The following is a 21,257-nucleotide window of genomic DNA, read 5'->3' on the forward strand; positions in this document are numbered from 1 at the left end:
TCCTAATGAGGATTCTAGTTTTCTGTTTTTGCTCCACTCCCAAACCTGGAGTCTGTGCCTCTGCTCCTGCAATCTAGTTTTCAGCTCTTACGATCTCTTTTGGTTTACATGTTTTGGCAATTGTGACTGGAACACACCTCAATTTTCAATAATGCAGCCAAAGGCCTGCTTAGAATGTTCCCTAGATATATTCTACCTGTAGACCTGGAGACTAAACCAACTTTAAAAGATATATTAAAAAAAAAAAGATATATTGCTGTATGATCTGATTAACTGCCCAGAAACCTAGTCAGAGAGCTGAAATGTGAATAGAGAAATAAAGAAAAACACAGAAAAGTTAAAACCAAGATTTAAAAAGAAGCAAACATTTTAAAGTTTAAAAGCATACCTGAATGGATAAAGAAGATGTGGTTTATGTATACAATGGAATATTACTCAGCCATTAGAAACGACAAATACCCACCATTTGCTTCAACGTGGATGGAACTGGAGGGTATTATGTTGAGTGAAGTAAGTCAATCGGAGAAGGACAAACATTATATGGTCTCATTCATTTGGGGAATATAAATAATAGTGAAAGGGAATAGAGGGGAAGGGAGAAGAAATGTGTGGGAAATATCAGAAAGGGAGACAGAACATAAAGACTCCTAACTCTGGGAAACGAACTAGGAGTGGTGGAAGGGGAGGAGGGTGGGGGTGAGTGGGTGACGGGCACTGAGGGGGACAGTTGACGGGATGAGCACTGGGTATTATTCTGTATGTTGGTAAACTGAACACCAATAAAAATTATTTTATATAAAAAAAAAACATACCTGAAAACAATCTTAAAATAATTTTTAATCTATAAAGTAATCTAAATGATGCAGCTTGCTCAAATATGAAATGAACTTGAAACCCACTCAGGTCCCTGGTGTGCACAGCAGTACCTTAAAATAGGAAAGAGAATCAAACATTTCTTCAATCTGTTCTGAAGACTCAACAGATGATGATGATATCGGATGAGATGAATTCAAGGAATCTTTCTTCATGGTTTTAAATCGAGCATCTAAGAAATCTTCATACTAGCAAAAACATCAAACAGATTAGGAAGCCATGAAAAATATCAAAGGCAAAAGCAAGTACAGTAATTATTTATATGAATTAGACTACTTAATGTTTAAGATAATTTTTTAAAAAGACCATCTTCATTAAACCACAGAAAATAAGCTTTTGAAAATGTAGGAATAGAGCAACTTTCGTTCATATTCCTAACATTTAAAAAAAGAAATAAACCTCCTAGCCACATGAAAAACATGGTTTCTGAAGCCACTGCCTAAGGATAAATTAAGAATCTATTATCGAAGCAACCAAATGTGCCAAATCCAGATAGATATTCAAAGTAAATATTCTAAAATGGTTAGTGTATATTTTTAAATAATATCTGAAATTAAAAAGCAAAAATAAAAACTGGTCCTTAAGCTGATTTATTATCCATGTTTCTTTATTAATATACATTTCTCTTAACTGAAGTTCATTTGAAATAAAATATAACACTTAAGTAGAATTCTTTCATAGCTCAGCAGACAAGCTCCCCTAGAATATACATTAAAAGGTTTTAAACATTCTGGGCACCACCAAGTGGTGAAACTGTGTATCTCATTGCTTAATTAAGTAACATAGATTTAGAATACTTTGCTTAGCATGCTAGCTAAAAATGAGTTCCTTCTACCCACCGTAAGTTTTTGAACGGGTGTTACACAAAAATTTCAAACTGGAAGCTCTTAAGAGTATCCCTATGTTGAAGCAGTCTTGAATCATATATTTAATAGAAAGTCACAGAATTTTAGGGTTGAATGGGATCTTTATTTATACTTTACTACCTCTTGCTTGGGTTATTTGGCAATACCTATCATACCACAGCCTAGTATATTCAAATATTTCTAAGGATAGAAACATTTCCAGAGAGACTAATAACTCAGTAACATTATTATGCTATGTCAGAATGATGTCCTAAGTCTTTGAAAAGGGTACAAAATATGGTGTTTACTTTAACAAGGCAAATTACTGTATCAATCTGTTACAAGAATGATCACAGTGATAACAGAGAGATAGTACTATAAAACGTCTTAATTTTTTTTTCTCTTTTTATACAAAGGATAAAAAGTTTTGTTTTGTAAAAAAGGCTTTTCAACTTTATCTAAACTCCTTCAAAGAGAAGGGCCACATCTATTAAAAATAAAATGTAGCAAAGTGATTCAAAATGTCCATCCTAACAAAACATAATTTCACTTAATTTCAACTTTCAATAAAACATATCAATAAATAAAAGCTTAATTATCACTGTCAAATCTCAAGAGGTAGAACATATCAGTAACAAGGTTCAATTTTATTATATCTTTCTAGAAACATTTTCGTTTCTCCAAATGTCTAGAAAATACATGGTAAATATGACAGTACATGTAACAAATGCTGTACTTACACTGGAGAGCTCTTTGAATATTTTTTCCAAAGAGAAATATTCCATGAAAGTAGCAAACCCTTCATTTAGCCACAGATCATTCCACCACTTCATTGTTACCAGATTACCAAACCACTGTGGGGGGAAAAAACAAACAAACCAGTAACCAATATAACATTTACACCCCTAAGAATTTTTTAATAATTGAATTGTCAGATTAATCACCTATAACTAGGTTATAATTACTTAAAAATACAGGTATTTGTTGAAACAAACTATATTCAAATTAACGACTTACAAGAAAATTTGTATACATTTACTCTAAAATGAAAATGTTAACATTTTCACCTTGGTGAATGGGAAAACATGCAAGAAACACAATCAGCATATTTATCAAATTAATGCACACAGTTTACTAGGTAAACAAAAACATTTTTTAGTTACTTCATTAAAAGTGTTATTTCCTAGATGATGAAATTCTTCTACCTTCTAATATCAAGTTAGTAAGATTATTTCCATTCTATCTACAACCATCCATGACAACTAAAAAATAAACTTGTATGTAACAGATCTTTCTACAGAGCCCATGTTTCATGTTTCTCCTCAGTCACCAGAGCTGAGGACAGTAGATCATGATTCAAAACAGAATGCAAGTAACTTTCCTTAAGAAAGTTGTCATGCACATAAATAAAGGAAATCAGAAAGATCTTTAAATGTCTTCTTCTATGATATAATAGTAAGAATTAAAGCAATGATAGGAGACTCTTAAAAAAAAATGTATCTCAAAAATCCCTGAAATGGAGAGTGGTGGGTAACAGAGTATGCAGTTCAGTGTGGCCTGGGACTCATCTCAAACCAGCAGCAAAATAATAAGGCTACTAGGTATCAAAACAAAACACTTTGGAGAATGACAAAGCAATTATCCTTCAAAGCTATTATCTTAAAACTTGTTTCAGAGGAATATGATTTTTAAGTTTTAAAAAAGTAACAGAGAAGTGGTGCTGGGTGGCCCCAGGCAAAACAGACCAAGAGGGCATCCCTAAAGGACAAGTTGGCTACATGCCTAAAACCGTAACTGTCGATAAGTAGGTGCTTCATATGCCAGCCTGTTAAGAAGTCTTCACAAGGGCTCTACAGTGGCATACATATGGTGTTTGAGACAGGGAGCAAACCGACCAGAGTATGTGCTACTCCTCTTCCGCATCCTCCTTCCATCATGCATGATAACCCCCAAACTATGCCCAACACTGTTAAGCACCTCAGCAAAGAAAAAAAAAAGAAAGAAAGAAAGAAAAAGAAAGAAAGAAAAAGAAAAAGAAAAAGAAAAAGAAAAAGAAAAAGAAAAAGAAAAAGAAAAAGAAAAAGAAAGTCAAGGTGTTGGGGAAAGAGTCAAGAGGTTCACGTACCCACATAGTTTTCCTTCTTTTTCTCCTTGTTTCTCTCCTAAAGTAACAACGCAGTTTGAGCAGGGGAAGAAAACAAAAATCTAATCCTGTCAACTACAGTTCAAAAGTTGTGAGGAAAGTGAAATTTAGGGCAAGTCTTGCTCCACCACAAAGTTATACTGAGCTGGTGGCATCTGTCAGAGGTGAAATAGCTCTCTATTATCAGAGGGCAAGAAAGTACAGAGAGAGAGAGAGAGAGAGAGAGGGAGATCCTGAGGAGACAGTGGCTCTTCAAGGCCCAGTGCTGCCAATTATTAACTGTGTGACTCTGGGTAACTCGCTTATTTACTTATACTGAGTCTCAGTTTCCACATCTGTAAAATGGGATTATCACCTATCTCAGAGCAGTTATAAATGTAAAGGTGAGAATAGATGTGAAAATTCTTTATAAACTGTAAAATCCTATGCAAATATTAGATAGCATTTTCAACTGAAAATCAAGTTTGTGTTAGAAAACACCATTTTATTATGGAAAAAAGGCGATACTACAATAAAAAGCTGAGTTTTTTATAAGCATCTAATTCTATTTTAAAACTCTACAATATAAAATAGAGATATAAAATATAATAGTCTTGTAATACCTGATGGGATAGTTCATGAGCAATGATTTTAGTAACCAGTTTTCTGTCTGCCACAGAAGAAGTGTTATTGTCATACAGAAGTGTCTCTTCTCGGAAAGTGAGCAAACCCCAATTTTCCATTGCTCCTGCTTCAAAGTCAGGAATAGCCACCAAATCTGGACATAAGAAGAAAGAAATGATTAACTAGCCTTCATGTAAAGCACTTCCTAAATAAAAATTTTACCCACTCGTTTATCATTGTGAATCAAGAGGCAGGGAGTTCATTTTATACTCCGCAAATGGAACCCTATTCTAGTGTTGTATGTTTCCTACCTATTGGTCAGTTGAGAAAGACTTGAACCATCCCTGTAGAGTCACTGTTCCTCTGTCACTTAGCAAAGCAAGAGAAACCTAATTCCTTCACAATGAATCAACTTTCTAGAGCAAGGAGGATAAGGTGCAGGTCTGACATTCTAACTAGCTAGCTCCACACTAAACAGCTCTGAAATACTCTTGCTTTCCTGAGTTCCCAATACTCAGTTTTTGTTATTTGAATCAGGAATTTCTTAGGAGGTTAGAATTAGTCAAACTCCAGACTAAGCCCTAAGCAAATTCCCACTTACACAGCAACTGTATAAGCCCTAGTAACAGCCTCTTAAATTTCTAAATGCTTTAAGCTCCACATTCAGATGCTTTTATGGAATCTGAATAATCTTAACAAATATAGACAATTTAAAAATTTTTTGAATTTTTTAGTTTTAAAATAACTTTGGCAAAAGTTCTTTCTAAAAAACATTTGCAAAATGAATCTAGGTTATAATGGTAATAAAAATCAGGCATTGTTTGATTCTTACCCAATTTCTTAAGTGGGTATTGAATTTCAAAGTAGTTTTGATAGAATTCAAGAAGCTTCACAGTTGTTTCCAAGGCATGATGAACTTGATCAATCTTTTCTGGTACAGCATATACAGAAACCTAAAAGAAAACATATATATACATGGATATAGATATAGATACAGATATACACACACATACACACACACACACACATATCATGTGAAGTGTAAAGACAAGTACAACCAAAATGGCATGATATTCAGGTGAATACTGTTGAAGCATATGTGAGAACTGAAAGAGTTTTTATGAAATTTTACAGGATACAAACTCTTGCTTCTAATTCTTTTAGCCCCTGGAAAATTTAGCAAGTCACTTCCACACATAGAACTACATTCAAAAACTTACTGATTTTTTTTAAGTTAAATAACATCCCAAATAAACTATTTGGGTCATATTATGGCAAAATATAAGCTTTGGCCTATTAATTTTATGATCCATTACCTAAAGTTGCCCTTCTTTACCGATGAGCTATCAAAACTGAAGTATTTGAAGGACAAAGCAAATTTTCATCTTTTTAGCACCTATTACAGTGCTGGGCATCATTCAGGCATCCAAGGAGTGCCTGGGTGGCTCAGTTAAGCATCTGCCTTCAGCTCAGGTCAGGTCATGATCCCAGGGTTCTGGGACAGAGCCCCACATTGGGCTCCTTGCTCAGTGGAGTCTGCTTCTCCCTCTTCCTCTCCCTCTGCTGTTTTCCCTGCTACTATGTTCTCTCTCTGTCAAATAAATTAATTCTTACAAAAAAAAAAAAAAAAAAGAACAAAACCAGGCACCTAATACAGAGAAGTCACATAAGGAAGTTTATTCTGAAGCAAACACTCAAGGCAGAAATTACACATTTGTTGAAATTATAGACCAATGCATCCTCTTTCAGTAAATGTGGCACAGCCTGTTTTTCTTCCAGCCTTGGGAGAGCTTACTTTTTTTCCAGTTGTTGGCTTGTTTTCATGGATCATGTTGTATAAAAAATAATCATACCAAACAGAATCAAACACTCAATGAGTGGCACAGAGTAACTAAAACCAACTATGGGGATAACAGATTCCTATTCCCATTGCCCAGTGCCTTCAGGTACATGCTCACTAAGGGGGAAGGCGGATATGATCGCCCAGGTCATTTAAATTGCTACTTTTTTCTCTCTTTTTCTGACTAAGGGCATAAGTTAAACCCATAAGTTGTGACTAACTATAAACAACTTATTCAGGGACGCCTGGGTGGCTCAGCGGTTGAGTGTCTGCCTCTGGCTCAGGGCTTGATCCCGGAGTCCGGGATCAAGTCCCACATTGGGCTCCCTGCCTGTCTGTTTCTCTGTGTCTCTCATGAATAAATAAATAAAATCTTTAAATAAAATAATAAAAATAAATAAATAAATAACATTCAGTAAGTATCAAAAGGCAAAATTTAAACAATTCTATGAAAAGCAATGATTTTAAAAAGCATTATATATTGTTTTCCAGTTGACTGAAGAAAAAAAAAGCCCTCTATACTCACCTGGGAATGTGAGAAATGGACAAAACATAGAAAATAAAAACTTCAAAAAAAAATCTCAATTGGTGGGAAATGGAGACTTACTGAGTAAGTCATTACTTGGACAAAATGCACTGGTGAACTCTAATTTATTCCCTCATTAAAGGACTAAAAAATCACCAACAATTTCTAAAAGGTCAAACAGATTTCAGTCATAATTGTCTTTATGTGGGGCTTTAATCTACAGTTAATCATAAAAATACAGAGGTACCATGACATAAAAAATGAAAAGCAAAAAAAAAAAAAAAAATTCAAGTAAACAAAAAACAAATTTCTGCTAGTTGTGTGACCTTGAGAGGTTGGTTAATAACCTCAGTCTCCTTATTATTAAAAAGGTGATTAAAGTAGCTCCTATACTCACTGGGTTCCTGGGAAGATTAAATGAGCTAATATATACAGATAGAACTTAGACCAGTACATGACACGATATAAGTGTTCAATAAATGGTAATTGTCATCATTATTAAAAATATAGTCCAACAGGAAAGTGGCAAAATATGTGTGAGTGGAGCATTTGTGCCAACAGTTACCAGAAGAATAAGGTATCTAGGACTGGAGTTTGTCACTTAAAACTATGCTGCTTTCTAAGGGAACTATGAAAGAAATTTAATCTCCCACTTCAGGCGGCCAAGTGTACTTCACTAGCCTAGCATCTACCATCTGCAGCTCTTGGTAAAGGGCTGTGACCACAGTTGATTGAATTCAGTCACCATCTGCCAAAGGAACTATATAAGCTAATTCCACTGACAGGTGGAGTTCCTGCATCTTTCTCCCTCTGAAGTCAATGTTAGTGGGCAAAAGACAAAAAAATCCTGACATATTCTTTTACAATCTCTAACTACCATTGTAAATGACTATACCAAGATCACTAGGAATTTGAGACAAATCTTTATTACCTCTATTTTTACCAGAAATACATACTTAATATCGCAGTCAACACAATCACCTAGAAGAAGCTATCCCAATAGAAATACCACACATATCCCCCAGATTTCTCCTCCTACATCCTTCTGCAACACACACCATTTGACCACTCCCATCTCTATGTATGAGCACCTTTCCTTAGAGGAAAAAGAGGCTCACATGAAACTGAAATCTGATCAAGGGATTAGTTCCATCTCTGGAATACATGATTAGGAAAAAGGTAGTTTGGTATTTCTCTTCCTTCATTTTTTTTTTCTTTAAAAGACAATGTGCTAGGAGTTCTCACTAGAGATAAGTTATCTGGTAACTGTAATTATTATCAAGCTTCTTTTAAGAGCAACAGAAGCAGTAAGAAACAGAGCAATCCAGTTCAACAAAAAAAAAAAAAAAAGTCTTGACCAGTATTCTGGGTTTGATAAGAGCACTCTAAACACTGTCAAATGGAAGTCAACTAGCACTCAGACCTTATAACTTACAACATGGTGTCCACATCTGACCAACTACCATGCATTCTGATTCTACAAATTAGACCTGTCTATGGTAAAAACCAAATCGGGCAATGGCAAAAACAAAACAAAAACCTCAAGACAAACCAAGCAATGTATTTCAAAACTGACCTAGAATTTTCTAGGTAATTCTGGCATTGCTGAACACAGACAGAGGTGTAAAGAACAGTGAAGAACAGACAAAAATGGTAAAAACAAATGTTCCTCTTTTTTAAAAACTTCAACAATGCTAGTAATGTTGATCACTGAAGAGGGTGTGTTTAATAATCTACAGTCAACTTTGACATTTTTAGTTGTTTGGTTAAGATTGACATTACTAAGTAAAGCCCTACTACTGCCTTATTCCTGAATCTTGTGAAACAGGCCTACTGTCAAATACTACAAAATAGAAAACATCTGAAAGACTTCAACATTTTAATGTAAGTAAAATCCTGTTAGACTTCAAGTCTAAATTTCTGTCCCCATACATATAGAAGTTATATATGTCATTGGGTGTAAGCAGCAGCATATTGTGGTGGACGGTACAATCCTGACTATCATTTACTATATAATCTTAGGTCAATTATGTAAACTCCCTGAGACACAGTTTCATCAGCCATATGGGATTAATGCTTCCCTTCCATGTGGTTTATGAAATGAAAAGATATTTATAAATGAGGAGCCTGAGACAGCTGCCAGCACGGAGTATAGCTCCATGCATGTTAGATTCTTCCCTCATCCTAATAAAAAGAGAGAAAATTAGTGAAACAATTGTTTATTAGCATAACACTAATTTTTTCAAAACACATTTTGAAATATGCAGGTATGGGGTGGCATTAAAAAAGTTATGATTTTATATTTACAGACATATAAGAAAGTTCACAATATTCTTGCACATGGGTAAAAAAAAAGAGTGCACTTTGTGTGTGTGTGTGTGTGTATTACTATCTCCCAGGCACTAAATTTTTAGTATTTAATCCTTGAGAGGTAAGGCTAATATAGGCAATATACTATTATTGTAGAAGGTGAGGTTTAGACAGGATTACAGAGGAATCTTCCCAAGAACACATTCTAGTAAGCTGTACAGGAGGGACTCCAGAGTCCACGTTTAACCATGTTGTTTCCTAACATATAAATTAAAAGAAAAAAAGCCACCCCAAATTCTTCTCTCTCAAACTCAGTCTCAATCAATCTCTTTCCCTTTCTCTCCATTTCCCCTGTCCCCCTCTATATACAAGAGAATAAGGTATATATCTTAACAATGAATAATCCAGCTTGGCTAGTTAGAAGAATCCACACTGGAACAATTAGAAATACAGATGGATTTATAAGACAGCCCTGAATACCAGAATGTTGAGTTTGAATGTAATCCTAGCAGTAAGAAGGAAGAGGGAGGGAGAGTGGGACAGAGGAGAAAGAAAAAGCCAAGACTGCATATATTCTAGGAGACAATAAAAAGTGCTGGGGGTTTTATATCAAAGAGTGTGATAACTACAACAGAGATGTAACTAAAGAGCTATGAAAGATCACAGAGGGAATGATTAATCCCAGCTGGGGAAAGAATGAACTGCTTCAAGGAGAGGAATGGTATTCAGCTGGGTCCTGAGGAAGCAAACCTGACTCTCCTAGATTGAGCCTTTTGGATATCATCCAGACTGTAACATCTGAATCAAGGGCTAAATCTGGGGGGTGACGCTTGAAGAAAAATTAACTGAATTTTATAAGATTTGCACCAATCTCATTATCCTTTTCAAAGGATTCTAAAAAATTCTTTGCTTTAGACTTGACAAAAACTCTTTCAAGCAAAACGTTTGTAAATTATTTGAGCACTTGGGCACTACATAGTCTACACCTAACCTTGAACACTTAAACTTCATGAATAGTTCTCATCCTTTACTGTTGAGCATAATTGCATACAGTATTATTGCTGATGAAAAGCCAGATAATCCTTATCTCTGCCCTTACGTCTAAGAGTTATGGGGTAGACAAGATAATCTTTCCTAAGAGAAGGAGTATATCCTTTTTAATTAGCAAGATCTAAATATAATGTGATTAAAATAAATCTCTTTATCTAGAAAGGAAAGCCAACTCCAATTGAATGTGTTCAATGGGTGAAAAATATTCCCTGGGGTGATCAAAACTATGAAAAAAACTTAAAAATTGTATCTTATTTCTATCATGAGGAATAATCATTTCAGTTTAAAAAAGACCCTTTTCTGCTATATTGTAAGTGTATAAAAATACTAACTTTATTAGGTCTCTACTGTGAAATAAAAGCATAAAATTCAAGCAAATAATCATTTACAGACAGGGACTAATGACAAAGAAAAGCAGAGGAGCCTAATCAGAATAATAAATTTTTACAAATTACAGATTCACAGTACCTTTAAAGGTACTGCTTAAGCAATCTTACAACTCTAAGATGAAGAAAACTCAATCTGGACTTGCTTTTTAAAAAAGGAAGATTAAATTAACTTTTATAACCTGGACTTCATCTTGTAATTGCAATCGTACACTATCTCTTAAGTCTGCACAATGTTTTAGATTTAGTGCTGTCCAATAAAATTTTCTGCATCAATGGGAATGTTCAATATCCATGATATCCAATATGGTAACCACTAGCCACAAGAACACTAGAAATGTGGCTACTGAGACCGAGGTAGAAAATTTTAAATTTAATTTTTTGCAGCTTTAATGATATAATTAACATGCAACACTGTGAAAGGTTAAGATGTGTAATGTGTTGCTTTAATTCACTTCTATATTGTGAAATGATTACCACAGTAGTATTAGTTAACACCTCCACCACCTCATTACCAATTCTTTTTTGTGATGAGAACTTTTATGATCTAGTCTTTCAGCAGCTTTCAAGCATATAACACAGTATTGTAACTACAATCACGATGCTATATATTAGATCTCAAAACTTATAACTGGAAGTTTATGCCCTTTGACCAACATTTCCCTATTTCCCTCCATCCTCAGACCCTGGCAACCAACCATTCTAGTCTCTAAAAGTTCAGTTTTCTTAGATTCCTCATATAAGTGAGATTATATATATATATAGTCTTTTGTTTTTCTCTGACTTAATGTCATTTAACCTAAGGCCTTTCAGGTCCATCCATATTTTTGCAAATGTCAGAATTTCCTTCTCTCTCATGGCTAAATAATAATCCATACTACGTTTATACCATAATTTCTCTATCCATACATCTGCAGACAGACATTTAGGTTGTTTGCATACTTTGGCTGTTGTGAATAATCCTACAACAGATGTGGGAGTTTAGTTATCTCTTTGAGATCCTGATTACATTTCCTTTGGATATATACTCAGAAGTGGGAATCTTGGATCATGTGGTAGTCCTATTTTTAATTTTTTAAGGAACCTCAATATTGCTTTCCACAGTGGCTTTATCAATTTACAGTTCACCAACAGTGCACAAGGGTTCCCCTTTCTTCCACATCTTCACCAACATTTGTTAACTCTCACCTTTTTAATGGCATCACACCATGTCATTCTAACAGATGTGAAATGATATCTCATTGAGGTTTTGATTTCCATTTCCCTTGTGATTGTGATACTGAGCACCTTTTCAGATCCTTGTTGGCCACTTTTACATCTTCTTTGGGAAAATGTTCAGTTTCTCTGCCTATCATTTACTTAAGGTTTTATTTTTAAGTATTCTCTACACCCAATATGGAGCTCAAATTCAGAACCCCAAGATCAAGAGTTGTATACTCTACTGACTTAGCCAGCCAGACACTCCTCCTTTGTCTATTTTTAAATCAGATTGTTTATATATATTTTTACTGAGTTGTAGGAGTTCCTTATATATTTTGTAAAGATTTATTTATTCATTCATCCATTCATTCATTTATTCATTCATGAGAGACACAGGCAAAGGGAGAAGCAGGCTCCATGCAGGGAAGCCTGACAGGGGACTTGATCCTGGCTCTCCAGGATCATGCCCTGGGCTGAAGGTGGCACTAAACCACTGAGCCACCTGGGCTGCCCTATATTTTGGATGGTAATCCCTTATCAGCTATTGGCAAATACTTGCTATCATTCTTTAGGCTGCCTTTTGCCTTTTCATTTTGTTGATGTTTCTTTTGCTTTGCAGAACCTTGTTTTCTGTTTTTTTTTTGTTTGTTTTTAAGGATTTTACTTATTTGACACAGAGAGAGTGCACACAAGCAGGGGAGTAGGGGGAGCGGCAGAGAGAGAAGGAGAAGCAGGCTCCATGATGAGCAAGACGCCCTTCAGTCTGAACTGAAGGCAGACATTTAACCAACTGAGCCAACCACACAGAAGCTCTTTAGTTTGATGTAGTCCCACTTACAGATTTTTGCTTTTCTTGTACTTCTGGTGTCATATACAAGAGATCATTACCAAGAACAATGTCAAGGAGTGTTTTCCCAAGTTTTCTTCTAGAAGTCTTACAGCTTCAGACCTTATGTTTAAGTCTTTAATATGTTAGTTAATTTTTGTGAGTGGTGTAAGATAAGGGTCCATTTTTAATCTTATACTCTTATGTGATTATCCAGTTTCCCCAGCACCATTTATTAAAGAGCCTATCCTTTCTTGACTATTCTCAGCTTCCCTATCAAATATTAATTACCATTTATGCATTTTTCTCTGCGTTCTTAATTCTGTTCCTTGATCTACATGTCTGTTTTTATGCTATTCTCTCTTAATTAGTATTCATACTGTTTTGATTACCATAGCTCTGTAGTAATAGATTGAATTGGAAGTGTGACAGCTTTGATCTTTCTCAAGATTGCTCTGGATATTCAAGGTCTGTGGTTCCATACAAATTTTAGTATTGTTTTTCTATTTCTGTGAAAAATGCCATTGAAATTTTTATAGGAATTTCATTGAATCTATAGATGGCTTTGGGTAGTATGCACATTTTAACAATATTATTATTTCTGATCCATGAACATGGGATATCTTTCCATTTATATTGTCTTTAATTTCTTTCAACAAAATCTTAGTTTTCGGTGTACAGATATTTCACCTCCTTGGTTAAATTTATTCCTAGGTATTTTATTGTTTTTGATGCTATTGTGAATGGGATTTGCTTTCTTTTTTGGATATTTCATTGTTAGTATATGGGAATGCAATTGACCTCTGTATGATGATTTGTACCCTGCAACTTTACCAAATTCATTGATTAGTTCAACTAGTTTTTTGGTGGAGTCTACAATTTTCTATACATAAGATCATATCATTTGTAAAGAAAGACAATTTTGCTTCTCCCTTTCTGATTTGAATGTCTTCCATTTCTTTTTCTTATCTAAATACTCTAGCTAAGATTTCAAGTACTATTTTAAGTAAGAGTAGTAAGAGTGGGCACCCTTTTCTTGTTCCTGATCTTCAATGTTTCACTGTTGAGTAAGTTGTTAGTTGTGGGCTTGCCATATACGGCCCTTATTATTTTGATGTATGCCCTTCTATATCTAATTTGTTTAGAGTTTTTATCAGGAAAAGAAGCTATACTTTGTCAAATACTTTTTCTTGTAGCTATTGAGATGATCGTGGGCTTTTTATCTCTCATTGTATTAATGTGATGTATCACATTTACAGATTTGCATATATTGAACCATCTTGTATCCCAGTGTTCAATCCCCTTTGATCATGGTATATGATCCTTTTAATGTGCTATTGAATTCAATTTACTAACATTTTGCTGAGAATTTTGTGCAATGACATCTACTGCAACTATATTCATCAGGGACACTGGCCTACAGTTTTCTTGTAATGTCCTTATCTGGCTTTGATATGAGGGTAATGACAACCTCATAAAGTAAGAAGACATTCTCTCCTTTTCAATTTTTTAGATAGTCTGCGAAGAGTTGTCATTAATTTTTCTTTAATGTTTGGTAGAATTCACCAGAGACCATATGATCCTGGACTTTCTTTGTTGGGAGGTTTTTGATTTCTGCTTCAATCTCTTTACTCATTACTGATCTGTTCAGATTTTTTATGTCTTCATGATTCAGTCTGGTAGCTTGTATGTTTCTAGGAATTTATCCATTTCTTCTAGATTATCCAATTTGTTGGCCTTAATTGTTCATAGTAGTCTCTTATGTTCCTTTGTTTCTGTGGGATCAACTGCAATGTCTCTTTCATTTCCAATTTTGACTTTTGCTTTTTCTTAGACTAGTTAGCTAAAGGTCTGTCATTTTTATCTTTAAAAAAAAAAAACAGCTCTAGTTTCACTGATCTTTTCTATTGTTTCTCTGTTATTTCTTTCATTTATTTGTGCTCTGACCTTGTTATTTCCTTCCTTCTGCTAACTTTGGGTTTAGTTTGTTCTTTTTCTGAGGTATAAAATCAGGTTGTTTACTTTAAATCTTTCTTTTTTCTTAATATAGGCATTTATTGCTCTAAACACCTTTCTTGGGGATCCCTGGGTGGCTCAGTCGTCTGGCACCTGCCTTTGGCCCACAGCACGATCCTAGAGTCCTGGGATCGAGTCCCGCGTCAGGCTCCCGGCATGAAGCCTGCTTCTCCCTTTGCCTGTGTCTCTGCCCCCACCCCCTCTCTGTGTCTATCATAAATAAATAATAAATAAATCTTAAAAAAAAAATAAACAGGGGGGAGGAGCAAGATGGCGGAGGAGTAGGGTCTCCAAATCACCTGTCTCCACCAAATTACCTAGAAAACCTTCCAATCATCCTGAAAATCTATGAATTCGGCCTGAGAATTAAAGAGAGAACACCTGGAATGCAACAGTGAGAAGAGTTCGCACTTCGACCAAGGTAGGAAGACGGGGAAAAAGAAGTAAAGAAACAAAGGCCTCCAAGGGGGAGGGGCCCCGCGAGGAGCCGGGCTGAGGCCGGGGCGAGTGTCCCCAGGACAGGAGAGCCCCGACCCGGAGGAGCAGGAGCTGCACCGACCTTCCCGGGCGGAAAGGGGCTCGCGGGGAGGTGGAGCAGGACCCAGGAGGGCGGGGATGCCCTCGGGTTCCCTGAGACAGTAACAGCAACTGCGCGCCCAGGAGAGTGCGCCGAGCTCCCCAAGGGCTGCAGCGCGCACAGCGGGACCCGGAGCAGCTCGGAGGGGTTCGGGCGGCGGCTCCGCGGAGGGGGCTGCACGGCCCCGGGAGCAGCTCGGAGGGGCTCGGGCAGAGGAAGAGGCTCCGTGCAGAGGGGCCTGCGCGGTTCCAGGAGCAGCTCGGAGGGGCTCGGGCGGCGGCTCCGCGGAGGGGGCTGCGCGGCCCCGGGAGCAACTCGGAGGGGCTCGGGCAGAGGAAGAGGCTCCGTGCAGAGGGGCCTGCGCGGTTCCAGGAGCAGCTCGTGGGGGCTCGGGCGGCAGCTCCGCGGAGGGGGTTGCGCGGCCCGGGAGCGCGAATCCACCAGCGCAGGCTCCGGAGCACAGGGCGCCGGGACACAGCCCAGGATCCCGCCAACCCCCGGGACAGGCAGAGGCCGGGAGGGCCCAGGACAGCGAGGACGCTCCTGGCCCAGCTGAGCAGATCAGCGGCCCCGCCCCGGAGCCTCCAGGCCCTGCAGACGGAGTTCCTGCCGGAGCTGAATCCAGGTTTCCAGAGCTGCCCCGCCACTGGGGCTGTTCCTCCTGCGGCCTCACGGGGTAAACAACCCCCACTGAGCCCTGCACCAGGCAGGGGCAGAGCAGCTCCCCCAACTGCTAACACCTGAAAATCAGCACAACAGGCCCCTCCCCCAGAACACCAGCTAGACTGACAACTTCCAGGAGAAGCCAAGGGACTTAAAGTACACAGAATCAGAAGATACTCCCCGGTGGTTCTTTTTTTTTTTTTTTTGTTTTGTTTTGTTTTGTTTTGCTTTTTGATTTGTTTCCTTCCCCCACCCCCTTTTTTTTCTCCTTTCTTTTTCTTTCTCTTTTTCTTTTTTTTCTTCCCTTTTTTTTTCTCTTTCTCTTTTCTTTCCTTCTTTCTCTCCTCTCTTTTTCTCTTTTTCCCAATACAACTTGCTTTTGGCCACTCTGCACTGAGCAAAATGACTAGAAGGAAAACCTCACCTCAAAAGAAAGAATCAGAAACAGTCCTCTCTCCCACAGAGTTACAAAATCTGGACTACAATTCAATGTCAGAAAGCCAATTCAGAAGCACTATTATACAGCTACTGATGGCTCTAGAAAAAAGTATAAAGGACTCAAGAGACTTCATGACTGCAGAATTTAGAGCTAATCAGGCAGAAATTAAAAATCAATTGAATGAGATGCAATCCAAACTAGAAGTCCTAACGACGAGGGTTAACGAGGTGGAAGAACGAGTGAGTGACATAGAAGACAAGTTGATAGCAAAGAGGGAAACTGAGGAAAAAAGAGACAAACAATTAAAAGACCATGAGGATAGATTAAGGGAAATAAACGACAGCCTGAGAAAGAAAAACCTACGTTTAATTGGGGTTCCCGAGGGCGCCGAAAGGGCCAGAGGGCCAGAATATGTATTTGAACAAATTCTAGCTGAAAACTTTCCTAATCTGGGAAGGGAAACAGGCATTCAGATCCAGGAAATAGAGAGATCCCCCCCTAAAATCAATAAGAACCGTTCAACACCTCGACATTTAATAGTGAAGCTTACAAATTCCAAAGATAAAGAGAAGATCCTTAAAGCAGCAAGAGACAAGAAATCCCTGACTTTTATGGGGAGGAGTATTAGGGTAACAGCAGACCTCTCCACAGAGACCTGGCAGGCCAGAAAGGGCTGGCAGGATATATTCAGGGTCCTAAATGAGAAGAACATGCAACCAAGAATACTTTATCCAGCAAGGCTCTCATTCAAAATGGAAGGAGAGATAAAGAGCTTCCAAGACAGGCAGCAACTAAAAGAATATGTGACCTCGGCAGGAAACAACCAATGTTGGAGAGGATGCGGAGAAAAGGGAACCCTCATACACTGTTGGTGGGAATGTGAACTGGTGCAGCCACTCTGGAAAACTGTGTGGAGGTTCCTCAAACAGTTAAAAATAGACCTGCCCTACAACCCAGCAATTGCACTGTTGGGGATTTACCCCAAAGAGACAAATGCAATGAAACGCCAGGACACCTGCACCCCGATGTTTATAGCAGCAATGGCCACGATAGCCAAACTGTGGAAGGAGCCTCGGTGTCCATCGAAAGATGAATGGATAAAGAAGATGTGGTCTATGTATACAATGGAATATTACTCAGCTATTAGAAATGACAAATACCCACCATTTGCTTCAACGTGGATGGAACTGGAGGGTATTATGCTGAGTGAAGTAAGCCAGTCGGAGAAGGACAAACATTATATGTTCTCATTCATTTGGGGAATATAAATAATAGTGAAAGGGAATATAAGGGAAGGGGGAAGAAATGTGTGGGAAATATCAGAAAGGGAGACAGAACGTAAAGACTGCTAACTCTGGGAAACGAACTAGGGGTGGTGGAAGGGGAGGAGGGCGGGGGGTGGGAGTGAATGGGTGACGGGCACTGGGGGTTATTCTGTATGTTAGTAAATTGAACACCAATAAAAGATAAATTAAAAAAAAAAAAAAAAAATAAACATCCTTCTTGGAACTGCTTTTTATGCATCCTATTGGATGCATACACTGCCATATTATAGTATTCTGAATTTGGCTATATACTTATCATTACCAATGTGTTGTGTATTTTATAAAAATACACAACATATAAAAATACACAAAATTAGTATGCTTTTATTTCAGCTGGAAGCACTCCTTTTAGCACTTTTTAAAGGAAGTCTAGTGGTGGAGGACTCCTCAGCTTTTGTCTTGATAAGTCAAAAGACTGTTTTCCTTTTTTACTGTAGGTAAACTTTGTCAGACAAGAGTATTATGACTGGCAGTTTTTTCTTTCAGCATTTTGAATCATCTGACTCTCTTCTGGTTGTTAAGATCTCTGCATAGAAGCCCACTGACAGACTTACCCCTTGTAAGATACAAGCTTCTTTTCTTTTCCGGCTTTTAAGATTGTTTTTGATTTTTGAGTTTTACTATCATGTGTCTCTTTAAGCTGTTTGTTTGGTAACCTGTAAATTTCATGAACTTGATTATCCAAATTTCTCCCAACATTTGGAGAGCTGTCAGCCATTACTTCTTTGAATAAACCTTCTGTTCCTCTTCCCTCTGTTCTCCTTCTGGAACTCCAGTAATTTACAAATTGTTTCTCTGATGGTATCCTATAGATCATATAGGCTTTCTTCACTCTTTTCTTCCATTTTTACTTGTTCTCTGTCTGGATAATATCAACTTTCCTATCTTTTTTTTTTTTTTTTTTTAAGATTTATTTATTTGGAAGGGGAGCACACAAATGGGGGCAAGGGGCAGAGAGAGAGGGAGAATCCTCGAGCAGGCTTCCTGCCCATGGGGAACCCATCATAGAGCTCCATCCCAGGACCCTGAGATCATGACCTGTGCTGAAATTGAGTTACATACTTAACCAACTGAGCCACCCAGGTGCCCCTCAACTTTGCTGTCTTCCAAGTCACAAATTCTTTGTTCTGCTTCATCTGTTCTGCTGTAGATGTTCTCTATTTCCCTCTTTTCATTCCATTCATTAACTTTTGCAGCCCTAAATTTGTTTAGTTTTTTCATTTCTGTATCTGTTAAACTTCGCATTATGTACTGTTTCTCGATTCCACTGAATTGTCTTTTTTTGTTTTCTTGTAGCTCATTAAGTTTCCTTACAAGAGCTACTTTTTTGAATTCTTTATTGGATAAATTACAGATCTCCATGTCTTTGGGATCAATTACTCAAATATTCTTGTGAGCCTCTGGCATCAGGTTTTCTTGATTTTTCATGTTTCTTGACGTTCTGTATTACTGTCTTCACATCTGAAGCAGCAGACACTTCCTCCTGTCTTTACTAACTGCTCTCACCAGTGCATCCAAACTTGCATTTCTTTTCTTTTTCAAACAGACTACAGAACTTTTTGGCTAGAAATGTGGACTTCCACAAAGGCTATTTTGTCCAGGTATTACTGTCTAAGACAGTATTTTTCAGGTGCTCCTACACCATGGCTAAGTGGGCTAGAGCTGTTTCACAAGCCACTATAGTGTCCACAGCCAGAAGTGTGGTCTGTATGGCTACCACCTGATGCATGGGTGGGCAGGATTCCTCCCAAGTTCTTTGGCATATGGTGTTGGATCCCATAGTTTCCAGAAAGGCATTTTTGTCCATGAACAGATGTCAAATTACTGTTGCTGTGGTAAAAGGACATGAATGAGGGACACCTTATTCAGCCACGATGCTGTCATCTAATTTTAATTAATTTAAATGTAAAAAACTACATAAAGCCAGTGATCACCATATTGTAGAGCCCAGTTATAGAAGCTTTGTTATACATATACTATCTTACTGGAATTCTCTTATAGAAGTAAAATTAAAGGGAACTTGAAGATTATTGACTTTTGGGTATTTAATTAAGAAAAAGTAAATAAAGCTAAATAAAAAGTAACATTTCTAGCATAAGATGTCAAAGTTGTGATCTAAAAGCTCATTTTCCTTCATAAAGCAGTTATCAAAAGTCATTAAAGAATTGCTCTTAACCTCCTGTGAAACAGGTTTTCAAGACAACTACTACAACATACCAGGGTTCCATTTACATCCTGACTCAGGTTCTTCATCTCCCCAACAATGAATGCAACCAGGTAAGTGCTCATTTTCACACTCTCAGAAAACTCATCCTGAACAAGTCCATCTTCCATGATGACTGATGAATTCTACAAGCAAAGGGGAAAGGATAACTAGGTTAACTATGGGAATAAATGACAGAAACAAACTAAGAAATTGAAAATTCAAATAGGAAACAAGTAGCGAAGATGCTGGCACATCTCTCAGGACAAGAGCATGACTCTAGTCTAAATAGAGCATGGCCCTTATTCTCAATCTGTTCTATCATCCGTCATCGTGAAAATCTTAAAGGAATTTTTAGTTTCAAAAGATCCATTTTAAATAAATGTAACTTAGAAATAGTAAATATCATGGTTCTGTTTCTCCCCTTTAAAATATCACCAAAATCCTTCCTTATGATGCAGGACTACTCCACTCTACTGCTACCAATACAGAAGGAGCTATAGTGGGGTATCCCTCTGACAGATCTGAAACAGCTTTTTAAGATGCCACGTTGATGACCTTGAGAAAGTTTAGTGGGATCAAAGGTGGTAAGTCTCTACAGAAGTATGAGGTAGACACAAGATGAGAGAATGCAGGCAAACCTGTAAAATTTTCTGATGATTAATTAAGATGTTTTTGGATATTAGGCAAGGAGGCACCTCTTTTAAAAGAAGATTAAGGGTGAAGAGTATGGCTAGGAGTGGAAGTACTGAAGTGATGTCCCTGTTTAAGGACAGATCACAACCCCTCCTACCAACAAAGGTTGACTCCATAGTCCGTTAGACGTGGGTGGTCCTCTTTATTAACCACATGGGTTCTGAGAGGCTCCTATCAGTTCTACATGGCGACTCATGTGTCAGGAAAAAAAACAAAACCCTAGGTTCTGTTTAGCATAAAAGCAATTCTGCTTGGTTTTATCCCCACTGCCTCCCACACAGAATTTACATCCAAGAAAGAGGTTCATGTTCTTGTAAAACTTTCATGTTACAATATAGATTTTTCAATAACCAATAAACACTAAAATCAATCATGATTCAACACTAACACGTATCACTATTTAGAATAGCAAATTCACCATGTCTCAGAAAATACCACCATGATCTTTAATACTAGTTCATATAGTATTATTATTTGTACAACTTTAGTATAAAGTACATACTTCACATTTCCTGCCCATGCATTCCACATCCAGCAGGTCTTTCTCTTTCTTCAACTGCTCCTTGGGATGACTTCTCAATTAATTCCAACATATATTTAAGTTTTAAGCATTTTAAGAAAGAATAAGAATGTATATGATTCTAATCATTCTCAACAGTATCACAAAGAGGAATTCAAGTATTCATAAAAAAGAAAGAGATCCACTCAAAGATTTTACATTAAGGAACAGAACAGT

General features: G+C 37.4%; 1 protein-coding gene across 6 annotated transcripts in view; it reads right to left on the reverse strand.

Annotated features, from left to right (window-relative positions):
- Positions 1-21,257, reverse strand: part of LNPEP (leucyl and cystinyl aminopeptidase) — a 111,603-nt gene that overhangs the window by 50,763 nt on the left and 39,583 nt on the right. For all 6 annotated transcript variants that reach the window (XM_072789708.1, XM_072789688.1, XM_072789698.1 and 3 more), the window contains exons 4-8: positions 19,840-19,971; positions 5,297-5,417; positions 4,464-4,618; positions 2,459-2,572; positions 927-1,061 (exon numbers count right to left, since the gene is read on the reverse strand). In XM_072789708.1, coding sequence (XP_072645809.1) covers positions 927-1,061; positions 2,459-2,572; positions 4,464-4,618; positions 5,297-5,417; positions 19,840-19,971 — 657 coding nt within the window. The remainder of the gene's footprint in view (positions 1-926; positions 1,062-2,458; positions 2,573-4,463; positions 4,619-5,296; positions 5,418-19,839; positions 19,972-21,257) is intronic.

This window comes from Canis lupus, chromosome 2 (assembly GCF_048164855.1).
Source record: "Canis lupus baileyi chromosome 2, mCanLup2.hap1, whole genome shotgun sequence".
NCBI lineage: Eukaryota > Metazoa > Chordata > Mammalia > Carnivora > Canidae > Canis > Canis lupus.